General features: G+C 38.4%; 1 protein-coding gene across 2 annotated transcripts in view; it reads left to right on the forward strand.

The window, feature by feature from the left end:
- Window positions 1-608: 608 nt before the first annotated feature.
- Window positions 609-15022, forward strand: part of LOC143041527 (N-acetylglucosamine-1-phosphotransferase subunits alpha/beta-like) — a 152182-nt gene continuing 137768 nt past the window's right edge. Inside the window, exons 1-4 of one of the 2 annotated variants that reach the window (XM_076213507.1) lie at window positions 609-746; window positions 6124-6311; window positions 7399-7475; window positions 7591-7749. In XM_076213507.1, coding sequence (XP_076069622.1) covers window positions 6171-6311; window positions 7399-7475; window positions 7591-7749 — 377 coding nt within the window. In that variant the 5' untranslated portion in view covers window positions 609-746; window positions 6124-6170. The other variant, XM_076213508.1, reaches the window with a different exon arrangement.

A 15022-nucleotide genomic window follows, 5' to 3' on the forward strand; every position in this document is an offset into this window, starting at 1 on the left:
TGTCTGAAAGAGTATTCCAGGAGACGTAACTTTTGGTATCTACTATCTGGTTCAAAGAATTAGAATGTTTCGAAACTGTGCTCCCATTTTAGTAAAAATAGTACAGAAGATTAACAATTTAAAAAGGAAAAAATATTTCCATTTGAGAGAAATGAGTAGAACTAGAAATTTTGAATTATTGATATAAACTGTGAAAGAAAATAGTGAAAATGACTGAGGAGCTACGATGAGAGGGAGGAATGGATGTTGGATGGAAGTGGAATGGTTTGGGGTGTATACTTGCCTTTTGACATGGCTACCTCCCTTGTAAGGGTGGAAATCCCTTGGTACATAGATAGTGAACTTGGTAAACATAAACAAGTTAACAAAGCCTGCTTGAAAAAGGTTATGTACATATTTGGAATATGGCGGCAACAATACATTAACTATATACACGGTAGATAAGATCAAAATAGGTTAATTATATTACATTTCAGCTGTCAGAATGTACCTAGTTTTGTAGAACTATGTTGAATGTTTTTCGACTATCTGCCAGATGTAAATTGTTGTTGCTAGACATAGCTAAATTTAGCTAGCTCTGGTTGAAAACTGATCATCGTGGCAACAGTACTTTAAGAACTTGTTTGTTGACAGTTAAAGTTAAAATGACATTTGAGGTGATAGTGATTAACTTAGGAGATGGTACTAGCAAGTTGTTGAAAACAAGTGATCAGAAGACGGGCTGGAATACCAGAGTATTGTGTTAAGTGTGTATAAAGTAATGACGATGTTGTTGTAATTTATTTAAACTACCCGCAGGTTCAATCGACTAACACGTCACACTTAGATTTTGAGGAAACCGATCTCGGTGCTTAACCTGAGAAGTTGTGCGTGTACCGACAGAACTGCATGGTTGTGTGGAAGGCGGCCAACAAAGTAAACATGTCACCTATCGAGTTACCAATGCCATGTTTTCATGCCCCATATACCTAATTGTCATTCTTACCAGCACCACTCCATTGATTACTTCAGATAAGTCAATTGAGGATCATTGGAGCAGTAAGCCAATGGCAATGCTGGCTCATTTAATGTTCCTCCATGTGGCATGTGCTTGACAAATGGTCCTAAGCATGCCTTTTAAAGGTGTCCACTAACTTGGCTGAGACCTCTTGAGACTGAGTGCTTCTGTTGATAACTTCACACTTGTTCCACTCCTTGATTACTCATTGTGAGAATTTTTTTTCTCATAATTTATATTCAGTTGTAGTTATTTATAATATATAACATGGTCCTCTATTCTATTGAATATATTTTAAAAATCTGGTTTTAGTCCTTTCTATCTTTTTACTAACTAGAAAACTTGAATCATATAAATATGATATTGGTCTTTTTCAATCAAGAATTTTGGGTATTATCTTAGTTGTGCATATCTACATGATATAGCATTAGAAAATTAAATGTTAATTTTGTAAATTATAATACATGAATGTAATGTGCAATTTTTTTGGCAGAAATAACAAAACTTGCAAATATATTAATGAACAAAGCCGCTAGGATACGTTATGGACACAATGCTGTCATCTATCCAGTCCAGTCACTGTCAGTTAGACAATGGCTTTCACATTGTGGACCGGGTGTTCTCCAACTCCAGGTGACATTAATAAGCACTGTCACAAAGACAATAGGAATGGGAATAGGGCTTCTTTGGACTTTATGAGAGAATATAGGGTTCTGCCGTTATCTGTTAATTGCCCAAGGTACAATAATAATCGGGCCGTCAGCATCCACGATGACAACGACCCGGATGATCTTTAGAATTTGAGATACCAAATTACTAAATATAGTTTAGGTTACATAGTTTAGGGCAACACAACCCTGAAAATATATACAGCTTAGATAACCCACTTTTAGAGAAAACTGAGTGTGAGAGAGACTTGGGAGTTCTAGTGAGGCTGGACCTTAAAACGAGGAAACAGTGCTAGGATGGTAATGAATAGAAGTGCAGAGGTAATTACCAAAATCTGTCTAGCGATAGTTAGACCCATCCTTGACTATGCAGTACAGTTTTGGTCTCCGTCCTACAGAATGGACATCAATTCAGTAGAATCAGTACATAGAAGAATGACCAAAATGATACATGGACTCAGAAATTTGCCATATGAAGAGAGGCTTAGGCACCTTAACTTACACACTCTGGAAAAACGCAGAGTGCGGGGTGATCTAATAGAGGTGTTCAAGTGGATTAAAGGCTTTAACAAGGGTAATGCAAACAATGTTATCATATTAACACAACAGGGCAGGACTTGCAGTAATGGATTTAAACTGGACAAATTTAGATCTAAGAAGGAAATAGGCAAGAATTGGTTTACTAATAGAGTGGTCAACAAATGAAATAGACTTAGTAACCATATAGTGACCGCTGAAAGTATCAGTTGTTTTAAGAAACTATTAGACAATTTTATGGATGGGGATGACAGGTGGTGATGGATATGGAGCTGCCTAGTGTAGGCCTTATGGTCTCTTGCAGTCTCCTTCATTCATATGTTCTTAGGTTATGTAGGTTAGGTTAGGCTAGAATAGATGAATTAATCATCCTTTCATTTCTAAGCCATCAGCATCTATCAAAACAAATGTGCATATCATTCAACTGCCGCGACTTCGTTCGTTAGTAAATAATTTTTTGCAAGTTTTTTGTTATTGATTTCCACCAAGAAAATCACATTATGTTGATGTATTATAATTTACAAAATTAATAATTAATTTTCTATTGCTATATCACATAGGTGTGCTCAACTAAAGATAAAGTTTTAGTTGTGCACACCTATGCAATATAGCAATAGGAAACTAATTATTGATTTTGTAAATTATAATAGACCAACGTAATATGCAATTTTCTTGGCGGAAATCAATAACAAAAAAGTTGCTGAAACCTATTTTCTAACAAAGTCGCGGCAGTTGAATGATGCACCATGTTTGTTTTTATAGGTGCCAAGGTCGAAGAAACGAATGGATGATAGATTAATCTATTCTAAACTACTCTACCTAACCTAACCTATGTAACCTAGCCAATGTTTAGTAATTCAGTACCTCAAATTCTAAAGATCATCTGGGTTGTTGTTGTCGTCACAGATGCTGACAGCCTGATTATTATTGTAACCTCGGGCAATTAACAGATGACGGCAGAACCTCATGTTCTGTCATAAAGTCCAAGGAAGCCCTATTGTCTTTGTAACAGTGCTTATTAACATCACCTGGAGTTGTAGAACATCTGGTCCACAACGTGAAAGCCGTCATCTGATAGTGACTGGCATGGTGTTCGTACCATATCCTAGCAGCTTCATTTGTTAGTAAATTTGCTTGTAGCAAGGTTTTTTTTTTTTCTATTTTTTCTGTCAAGAAAATTGCATATTACGTTCATGTATTATTATTGATCAAATTAGTATTTAATTTTCTAATGCTATATCATGTAGGTGTGCACAACTAAAATAATACCCAACTAAAAATTTACAGAATCCTGTTAGGCTCCAGACTAGCTTGAGCTGTCTGTGTGAATCACATGTACATTTGTGTTAGTATAATTGGTTGGCAGTTTTGGCATTGTGGTATATGTTATATTGTAGTGTTCTGGGGTTTGTTAATATGTCTGTTTGCTGATCAATGTTCTTTTATGTATGATGGGAGTGGTGAATATTAAGTTGGTGATATGTAAATTCTTTATATGTTGAGGTGGTTGTATATATTGAAGAAATAAACTTGATTTCCTGGAAGAGAGACACGGGGCTTCAGACTGACTGTATATCTAATTTTAAGATTGGTCTTTGGATGTATGTGGTCAGTACCTGTTTTCTGCTGGCAGTCTTTGATTGTTTTGAGGAATTTGTTTTATGTGACATATTTCGTGTTAAATTTGAGGTAAGTGCTGCTGTGCTGGGCTAGCATAGTCTGAAACAGATCTTATATACTGTTTAGATATTAGTTTGTCACTATCTAGGCCAAGGCTTGTACTGGGAACCACTATTATGGCATTAAGAGAATATACGGTATTATTTTAGTTGTGTGCACCTAAGCGATATACCATTAGAATATCAAGTATTAATTTTGTAAATTATAATACATGAATGTAATATGCAATTTTCTTGGTGGTAATAAATAAAAAAAATAAAAAATTACTCCAAGCAAATCTACTAATGAACGAAGCCACTCGGAGTTCAGATGCCATGTTGTCGTCTGTCCAGTCCAGTCACTGTCAGTTAGATGATGGCTTTCACGTTGTGGACCAGGTGTTCTCCAACTCCAGGAGACGTTAATAAGCACCGTTACAAAGACAATAGGATTTCCTTGGACTTTTTGAGAGAACATGGGGTTCTGCCATTGTCTGTTAATTGCCAGAGGTACAGTAATAATCAGGCTGTCAACATCTGTGACGACGATGACGACCCGGATGATCTTTAGAATTTGAGGTACCAAATTACTAAATATAGGTTAGTTAGGTTAGGTTAGAATAGACGAATTTCATTTCTTCAACCTCGGCATCTATCAAAATAAACATGGCATATCATTCAACCTCCATGACTTCGTTAGTTGATAAATCAGTTTCAGCAACTTTTTTGTTTTTCGATATTCCTCCACATATCTTAACCACGTGGTGCCTCTACCCATGATCTTTATATATTCATCTACCTCCAACGCTTCCATAAAAAGACAGGCCAACACTGCAGAAAGAGGACTTCCCATAGCGAGACCTCTGTGTTGTCTTTATATTCCTTACCATTAAAAGTAAAAACACCGAATTTGACACATAGTGATACAAGTTTAATATAATCACTTCTGGGAACTGGTAACTCGTCATCACTAAGATTATGACTCTCTTGGCGGCAACTAACGCCTCCTCCACTCTTTTTTACTGTTTTCTTAGGCCCCATACTGAACTGGTAAGGATGCATCAACACTGGCAAAGCAATAAAGCACTAAAAAAACACACAAAAGCACATTTATGTTATCTGGTTTGTCCTAAGTGCATAACTAAGTAGGAGGTAGAGAGCAATGCTGAGCCTCCACAAAATAGCCACCAGGCATACAGGTGCATTTGTATCTGGGGGCAAGGTTCATTTGTGGAAGCTTTGTTTTGTTTGGGTGGAGGTTCTCAACTGAGATCATTTGTATGCAGAGGGGTTTGTAAGTGGAAGTTCCACTATACTTTTATCTTTTCCCTTGTAATTTTATAATTTTTCTTGCCTGTCTAGGTCCTCTTCTATATACCAAAAGATTTCCTCTTTATAAGAGAGGTAGCCAAGTCAGACGCATGTACCTATTCCCACCCATTCCATTCCCATCTACCACTCTTTACCCCCTCTCATCTTAGCTCTTCATGGATGACAGTTCATCCCTGTATCCTGCATACTGCCCTGAGTCCGAAGCAATGTAGCAAGACACAGTATATCAACAGCAAGGCCACCTCACTTAATTGGTTACCCCCCTCTCCCATCCCTCATGCAAAAAAAAAAAAAAAAAAAAAAAAAAAAAAAAAAAAAAGGAGACAGAGAGAGAGAAGAGAAGATGGGGAGAAATGTCTTTGGGCTGTGTCAAAATATCCTAATGATAATTAATGCCACCTAAAGCTTCAGGGACTAGAGATCTGTCTGTAGCTTCATTGTAATCACAAACAAATATCAGGTCCTCCTATAGATCTGTCTTGCAAGAAATGTTGAATTATTGTCTATGTTTTATTAATGTGGGTCTGCTTCAAGTGGAAGGTAGCTGTTGCTTGTTCTCATCCATCCCTATGTGAAAAATGGAGGAAAAAGAGTCAAAGTTGATTGATAAATATCTTGGGCTGGGTCTGGATGTGAAGGTGTTGATGGGATTTGAAGAGCAGCAGCAAAGATTATCCTCTATGACTGTTTCACAGTACCACCACATGAAGGTGCTGTTAGTACTTTATAGGTTAAAAAGTGTATGAATCTTGGCAGTGGTCTTGGAGCAGGGAAGGCAGGTGCAGCGTCACATATGCCGCCTGTGAGCAACCCTCTGCAGGTTCCCAAAAAGAAAGTTCAGCTTCAATTGGAGACTGTGCACTGAAATATTTTCTAACAGAAACTCTGTTCCAACAAATGTAATTGAAAATATTATTATGTTCTATTCCAGTAATGATGAATGGGGAAGAGTTGCCATCTTCAGCCTAAACAATCGGGATGATAATGAGCACCATCCGCAAGAGGTGGAACCGCCTTGTATTAGACATTGTAATGGCTAGACCTCCACCAGTTGTAGCTGCTGTATGTTTTGTCTTTGGTTCAGTCTTCTTCATTGGCTACTTCTGTGCACATTGGGTTGTAAGTAGAGTTTTTCTTACCACATCTTGAAATACATCTATGAAGTTAGCATACATACGGCTTATTTCATGTTGCTGATGTGATATAATAAAACAACTGCCAGGTGGTTGGCACTAAATATTTAAAGAACAAAATTGAATGCTAATTTCATTAGGAGTTATTTTTAAGGTAATCTGCAGTGACACAATTGTAATCATTATTTATCATTATTATATATTTTTTCGCATCTGACATAGTTATGGAACAAAAGGTCTTCTGTCGGTATGCTCTGCCTTTGTAATCCTTGATTTCTGTGCGACTTACTTGTTTTGGCTTATACCAAGAAATTTTATTCAGCTAAGAGAAACCCTAAACATATTGAAGGTAACTTATTTCAGTAAACATTTTCTCTGTCATTCACAATTACATATACATTTGTTCTGACTGCTGCCAGGCAATTTCATTCTATCTATCTATATATATATATATATATATATATATATATATATATATATATATATATATATATATGTATTTCAACAAGAACCCACTGTGTTGGATAAGAAGAAATTAAATAGATGATATCCATATATTTCGATCACGGACTGTGATCCTCTTCTTATCCAACACAGTGGGTTCTTGTTGAATTTTACGAATGTGTTACGACATTACTTTGTAGTTATATATATATATATATATATATATATATATATATATATATATATAAATATATATATATATATATATATATATATATATATATATATATATATATATATATATATATATATATATATATATATATATATATATATATATATTTGTAAGGGAAGTACCCAAGTCAAAGGCACACACCCACTCTCACCCATTCCACTCCCACCCACCACCCTTGTTTCCCTCTCATCTTAGCTCCTCATGGATTTTATTCACTTCAGTGAAATCCCCTATCTGGTGAGGTGGGCATCAAATACTTCTGCTTCTTGGCAATAAATAGCACCACATGCATGCACCTCTGATGTTGTTGCACCCCCCCACCCCGGATTTGCTATAAATTGAATATTTGTCATAAGGTCTGGAAGTTTATGATCTATATCTTTGTTCCCTTTAGGACCAAGTGGATCTGGCAGCATACCGACCTTATAGCATTTTTGCTGATAATATCCTGGAGCAGCCTCTTCTTGGAAAGTAAGGAACCACTTAAGTGTCCCTTGAGCTTATGGTGAACACACACAAATGATTAAATGTATTTCAGCTACCCTAAATCATCCAGTGTAATGCTTATTGGTTACTTTATTGACAGGCTTTCTAGTGTTCTTCCTGTAGATGTGGTCTACACATGGGTAAATGGGTCCGACCCTCTCTTTCTTAATGGCCTCCACAAGCTAAAAGAAGAGCAAAAAGCTCAGGGAGAGATCTGCAGCCTCACTCATTGCATGGCTGCCTCTTACATAGCTATAAGGTATGCAGTAGCTATATCTTTATATTGTTTCATTCTGCAGTATGTAGCTAGAGACCAATTCCTTGAAGTTGTGAGATTAGGATTCCTTGGCTGATAATTTTCAGATTTGATAACTGCCTTCTCTTCAACATACTGAATTTACTTGCTTTAAGTATAATTTTAAGGGTAATGTAACTGAGTACCAAATAAAATTGCCTGGTGGTGGCTACTGTAAACAAGTAGTCATGATACATGGCTAAAGGGTTAAAAGATGAATTGTCAAGGATTCTAGTAAGAGAAATCCAAATCAGTAGCGAGTGAATCAAGACAAACTTATTTATTTAGTAAGATGTTATTTTTTAAATTTCTAAGCTACACGCTGGAACATAAGATGAGAAACATAAGAGAGGAAGAGAGAAGGAGTTTGAATGTGTTTGAGATGAGGTGTCTGAGAAGTATGATGGGGGTTACTAGGCTAGATAGAGTGAGAAATGAGGAGGTGAAGAAGAAAACGGGTAGAAAGGGAGTTGGGAGATAGGGTTGATGAAAGAATATTAGGATGGTTTGGACACATGGAAAGAATGAGTGGAGAAAGACTAGTAAAAGAGGTATGGAAGGCAGATGTGGAGGGAGTGAACATGAGGGGACAAAGGATTACAAAGGCGGAGCATGCCGACAGGAGACCTTTTGGTCCATATCTAGGTCGGATGCGGAAAAAAAAATATCATAATAATAATGAAATAATAATTATAAAAAAAAAACTATAATAATGTATGCAACAAACAAAATACATAAATAAATGCATAGGTATAGTTGAATAACAAACAAACAGGTAAACAGTGAATAATAATAAATTGACACATAACTAATAATAAATGAAAATCAAACAGACAAATGATAACAAAGCAAACACAAATACAGGTATTCCTCGTTTAACGACAACTCGGAGTAACGACGGGCTTTATGACATTCGTTTAACGTAAATCTCCCGAAGTTACGACGTCGTGTACGATAATTAAGTTGGCTGAGGCAAATTTGTATGATGTTATAAATGAACTTGTATGGTGGATATTACCTGTGAGGTAAAGTGTTCTGAAGCTTAGGTCTACATTACCATCCTGCAAGCTGAAAAAACTACCTGGGGTACAGTATATACCAGTAGTGGTAAATTTTTGGTTTCAACCAAGGGCGCAATATAGCAATAGAAAATTAATTATTAATTTTGTAAATTATAATGTATCAACGTAATATGCAATTTTGTGAGCGGAAATAAAAGGTGCTAAAACAAATTTCGTAAGTAACGAAGTCATGTCGGACGAATGGTACACCATGTTTGTTATGATAGATGCCAATGTCGAAGAAATGAAAGGATGATAAATCCGTCTAACCTAAACTAAACTAACCTAACCTGTGTTTGATAAATCATTACCTGCAAATTAAATGTCATCTGGCTCGTCCTTGTGAGGGACGTTGGCAGACGACAAGATGGCGTCCCGATCCTATGATACCGGCTTCGTTCATTAGCATATTTTCTTGTAGCATGGTATTTTTTACTTTAATTTCCGCCCACAAAATTGCATATTACGTTGATACATTTTAATTTACAAAATTAATAATTAAATTTCTATTGCTATATTGCGTCCATGGTCAAAACTAAAAAAAATACCCCGGTATTCAATATGGAATGTCAGCATACGCGGATTTGGTCATATACGGTAATTTCAGGAACCTAACCACTGAAAATAAACAGTAAATAAAGCTTTAATGTACTGTATAAAAGAGGGAAAATACACGAAAATAAAGATACATGTATTGCTGGACATTGTACATACAGTACATGTACGTATATGTATACACTTCCGCTTAACGACCAATTCGGTTAACGACGGCGCGCTGGTCCCAATTGTCGTCGTTAAACGAGGAGTACCTGTAATATAAAATAAATTATAATCATAACAGCATCTTGCTTAGGTGTTTATCTAAATGTCTTAAAGCTTCAAACTGAACTACATTGCACTACCTGTGCAGGAAGTTTATTCCATTCATTAACTACACGGTTGGCAAAGTTGTTTCTACCTACTGCCAAATTGAATCTATTTCCGGATAGTTAGAGACCATTGTTTCTTGTCTGATTCTCATTCAATGTGAAAATTTTGTCACTTTTGATGTTGTCAATTCCTTTTAGAATCTTAAAGACCTGTATCAAATCACCTCTGAGTCTACGCTTTTTTAGGGAAAACAGATTCATATGTTTTAGTCGATTTTCGTATGATTTATTTTTGATATTTGGAATCAGTTTTGTGGCTCGCCATTGTACTTTTTCCAGTCTGTCAATATCTTTAATGAGATTCGGTGACCATACAGAAACAGCATATTCCAAATGTGGACGAACTAACGATTTATATAGCTTGTTAATGAGCGATGGACTTTTGAAATCAAAAGATCGTGCAATCAGTCCTAGAATCTTATTTGCTTTCTCAGAGGCTGAAATACACTGCTTGGATGATTTGAGGTCGTTACTGATAATTACGCCGAGATCTTTTTCACTATCCACTTTTGTTAAACGAAAAGAAAAGGCATAAGGGGTGCTGGCGGGCCTCGGGCCAGCACCCTAAGGTTTGGGTCTTTTAATGTGCGTGGATGTGGTACAGATGAGAGTAAAAGGGAAGAGATAGGTAGTATGTTTGTGAGAAGAAAGTTGGATGTGTTGGCTTTGAGTGAAACTAAGTTGAAAGGGAAGGGTGAGTGTATGTTTGGGAGTGTAAGTGGGAGGTTATCAGGAGTGAAGAGAGGGCGAGGGAGGGAAGGGGTGGCTATTCTAGTAAGTGAGGAGATAGGTAAAGGGGTAGTGGAGTGGAAGGAGGTTTCCTCAAGGATAATGTGGATGAAGGTGAAACTGGGAAAGGAGATGTGGGTCTTTGTAAGTGCATATGGGCCGGGCAGTGAGAAGAGCATGGAAGAAAGGGAGGCCTTTTGGATAGATTTAAATGAGTGCATAGAGGGTTTAGGAAGAAATGTCAATGTAATAGTACTGGGAGACCTTAATGCTAGAGTGGGAAATGGTCCAATCGATGGAGTGGTTGGGAAGTGTGGAGTTCCAGGAAAGAATCGTAGTGGAGAGTTGATGGTGGAAATGTGTCTAGAAAGAGAGTTGATGATAGCAAATACAGGTAAACGTCGACTTACGATGGCCGCGACTTACGATTGTTCGACTTTACGATGACGACGACGACGATATGATAATTTAACCCCTTCCATACGGTGCCGCACACGTAGGCGTCATGAGGAGCAAGTGGATTCGCGACGCTGCCATATCGGCGTCTTGATTATATTTATTGTAGTCGCCCCTGTGTTTTTACATTCTCTGTGGTTTTCAAAATTCGCGGGTGAAAGAGAGAACGATCGATATAAGCGGTGACTATATTTTATGATGCGAGTATTATTACGTCACGTCGTACGGCTGGCATTGGCTGCTGCCCGCGAGATTTAAGAACCGTACTGAAAATACATATTATAGTGTTTGAATATGGTAAAAAGGATAAAAATAATTAAATAAACTACTGTACATGTTTAATAGGCTATATTCAGTATCTCTGGTGGATAATATACAGGTAGGCTAGGTACATTGACCACGGAACAGAGTGGGGATCGACTTACGATGAGATCGTCTTACGATGGCTCTATCGAAACCTAATGCCATCGTAAGTCGACGTTTACCTGTACAGTGTTTCGGAAGAAAGTCAAGCATAAGTACACATGGGAGAGGGTGGTGGATGGAAGGGTGGTAGATAGAGCGCTAATGGATTATGTAGTGGTAAATAGGATTATGATAGGAAGAGTTAAGGATGTACATGTGCTAAGGGGAGAGGGTGGGGGAATATCAGATCATTTTTTGGTGGAAGGTAAGTTGAGAGTGGAGGATAGATGGAGAAGGAGGAAAGGGACAAAAGGTAGGGAGGTTCTTAGAGTGAACTCCTTGAATGAAAAGGAAAAGGAGAAGGAGTACGAAAAGAAGCTGAAGGAGGAGTGGGAGGGAGTAAAGGATAGAGCAGAGATGGGTGTGGAGGAGGAATGGGGATGGTTCAAGGAGGGAGTCTTAAAGTGTGCAAGGATGGTGTGTGGAACAAGAAGGACAGGGGGAAATAGAAGAAAGGGTAGTGAATGGTGGGATGAGGAAACAAAGAAGGTTGTAGAAGAGAATAAGCGAGCATTCACAGATTGGTTACAAAAGAGGACAGGGGAGTCATATGAGACGTACAAAGAAAAGAAAAGAGAAGTAAAGCAAAAGGTAAAGGAGGCAAAGAGGAGAGTAGATGTGAAATGGGGTAGGAGTATGACAGAAAATTTTGAAAGTAATAAAAAGATGTTTTGGAAAGAAATTAAGAGAGGAAGAGGAGGCGAATCAAGTAGGGAAGAAAAGGTAAAAGGTACAGATGGAGAGTTGATAATGGAAGAGATGGCAGTGAGGGGAAGATGGGCAGAATATTTTAGGGAGTTGCTGAATGTGAAGGAGGATAGGGAAGGAAAGATAGCTGCAGTCGGAAATACGAAGAAAATGAGAGTGATGAGTGAGGAGAATGGAGGAGAAATAAGGAAGGATGAGGTGAAGGCAGTTGTAAAGATGATGAAAGCAGGTAAGGCACCTGGTCTGGATGGATGTCATGCAGAATGTCTGGAAAAGGGAGGTTCAGTGATGGTGGACTGGTTGGTGAGATTATTTAATGTTTGCTGGAGAGAGGGTAGAGTACCGGAGGACTGGAGTAGTGCCTGTATAGTTCCTCTTTACAAGGGAAAAGGGGACAAGTGTGAATGTAGTAATTTCAGAGGGATTAGCCTGTTGAGTGTAGTAGGGAAGGCTTATGGGAGAATCTTCATTGAGAGGGTTAGGAGAGGAACAGAAGGAGTAATTGGTGAGGAACAGTGTGGATTTAGGACGGGTAGAGGTTGTGTAGATCAGATCTTTGTGGTAAGACAGATATGTGAGAAAGCTATAGGAAAGGGGAAGGATGTTTTTTGGGCTTTTATGGATCTGGAAAAGGCTTATGATAGGGTAGACAGAAAGGCACTGTGGGAGGTTATGCAGATTTATGGGATAGGAGGAAAGCTTTTGGGAGCTGTCAAGAGTTTTTATGTGAGTAGTAGAGCATGTGTTAGGATTGGAAATGGAGAGAGTGAGTGGTTTGAAGTAAAGGTGGGACTTCGTCAAGGATGCGTTATGTCGCCCTGGCTGTTCAACTTATACATGGATGGGGTGGTGCGAGAGGTGAATGCTAGGGTAGTGAGTCAGGGATTGGAGATGGTTAAAGAAAATGGAGAAAAGTGGGAGGTGAGCCAGCTGTTGTTTGCGGACGACACTGCGCTTGTGGCAGGGTCAGAGGAGGGATTGAGGAAGCTGGTGGCAGAGTTTGGGAGAGTATGTGATAGAAGAAAGCTAAAGATAAATGTGGGTAAAAGTAAGGTGATGAGATGTACAAGGGGTGAAAGTGGCAGTAGACTGGAAGTGAACATTAAGGGAGAGCGACTGGAGGAAGTGGATAGTTTTAGATACTTGGGTGCAAGTGTAGCAGGAAAAGGTGGAGTGAAGGTGGAGGTAGAATGTAGATTGAGAGAAGCGAGTAAATGCCTTGGTGGTTTAAAGAGTGTAATGAGAAATAGACATTTGGGAATGGATGCGAAGAGGAGACTGTATGAAGGAGTGATTGTGCCAACAGCACTGTATGGGGCAGAAACGTGGAACATAAGAGAAGAAAGGAGTTTGAATGTGTTTGAGATGAGGTGTCTGAGAAGTATGGTGGGGGTTACTAGGCTAGATAGAGTGAGAAATGAGGAGGTGAGGAGGAGAACAGGGGTGAAAAAGGATTTGGGAGATAGGGTTGATGAAAGAATATTAGGATGGTTTGGACACATGGAAAGAATGAGTGAAGAAAGACTAGTAAAAGAGGTATGGAAGGCAGATGTGGGGGGAATGAACATGAGGGGACGTCCTAGGATGAGGTGGATGGATGGGGTGAAGGGGGCTTTGGGGAAGAGGGGAATGTCTGTTGAGGAAGGAAGGGAGAGGACGGAAGACAGAGGTGAGTGGAGAATGGTTGTATATGGATGATGTTGTGACTGCATGAGGAGGAATGGGCGGGGGGGTGGGGGGTGGGGTAGTATGTGTGAGTAAATTTTGACGCAGCCCGAAGGGATTTCTCCCCGTCCTCTCCTTATATGCAAAGGGGGACGAAGAGGGGGGGTCGCCGATTAAATGAAGCGGCCTTGCTGTGGATGTACTGTGTCTTGCGACACTGCTTCTGACCCAGGGCGGTGGGCAGTGTGCAGGGATGACCCGTCATCCAGGAGGTGCTCAGATGAGAGGAAGGGTGGGAGGGGTGTGGAGTGTATTTAGGGATGAAATGGGTGGGAGTGTTTTTATGCCTTTCCCTTTTTGGCTACCTCCCTTGGAAGGGGGAAAAAGCCTTGGTATATGTATGTATGTATGTACTTTTGTTAACGAATTTCCAAATAACTTGTAATCGTACTTATTGTTGTTTTTACCTATGTGCATTACCTTGCATTTACTCATGTTAAATTTCATTAGCCACTTTTCAGACCATTGCTGCAATTTTTCTAAATCTTCTTGAATATCTAATTGGTTTAAGTGATCATTTGCCACTCCGCACAGTTTTGTATCATCAGCAAATTTGGAAACAGTAGATCTTAGTCCATGGTCTATATCATTTATATATACTATGAATAGAAGTGGCCCAAGAACGGAACCCTGAGGAACTCCACTTGTAACATTTTTCCATTTAAAACAACTCATTGTTTTCGACCATTCAACCAATTACTAGTCCAACTTAATAGGCTACCACTTATTCCGTGTAAAGCTAATTTAGTAAGTAGTCTTTTGTGTGGGACGGTATCAAAAGCTTTTGCAAAGTCTAGATATATTAAATCTATATTGTTTCTTTTGTCATAATTCGATATAACTGTTGTAGAATTCGAGTAAGTTAGTCACACAAGAACGTTTCTGTCTGAAACCATGCTGGCTATCATTTATCAAACGGTTACTTTCTAAATGATGTTCGATAGCATCTCTGATGATAGTTTCCATTATTTTTCCTACGATTGAAGTCAAACTTATAGGCCTATAGTTATTTGGTTTCTTTTTGTCACCTTTTTTGAATATGGGATTAACATTAGCTAGCTTCCATTCTCTTGGGACATCTCCGGATATGATGGATTTCTTGAAAATAATTTTTAATGGAACAACAATCTCATTTTTAATTTCCTTTAAGCTTCTTGGATGCCA

This window comes from Oratosquilla oratoria, chromosome 31, assembly GCF_046742065.1.
Source record: "Oratosquilla oratoria isolate Oo_2021 chromosome 31, ASM4674206v1, whole genome shotgun sequence".
Lineage (NCBI taxonomy): Eukaryota > Metazoa > Arthropoda > Malacostraca > Stomatopoda > Squillidae > Oratosquilla > Oratosquilla oratoria.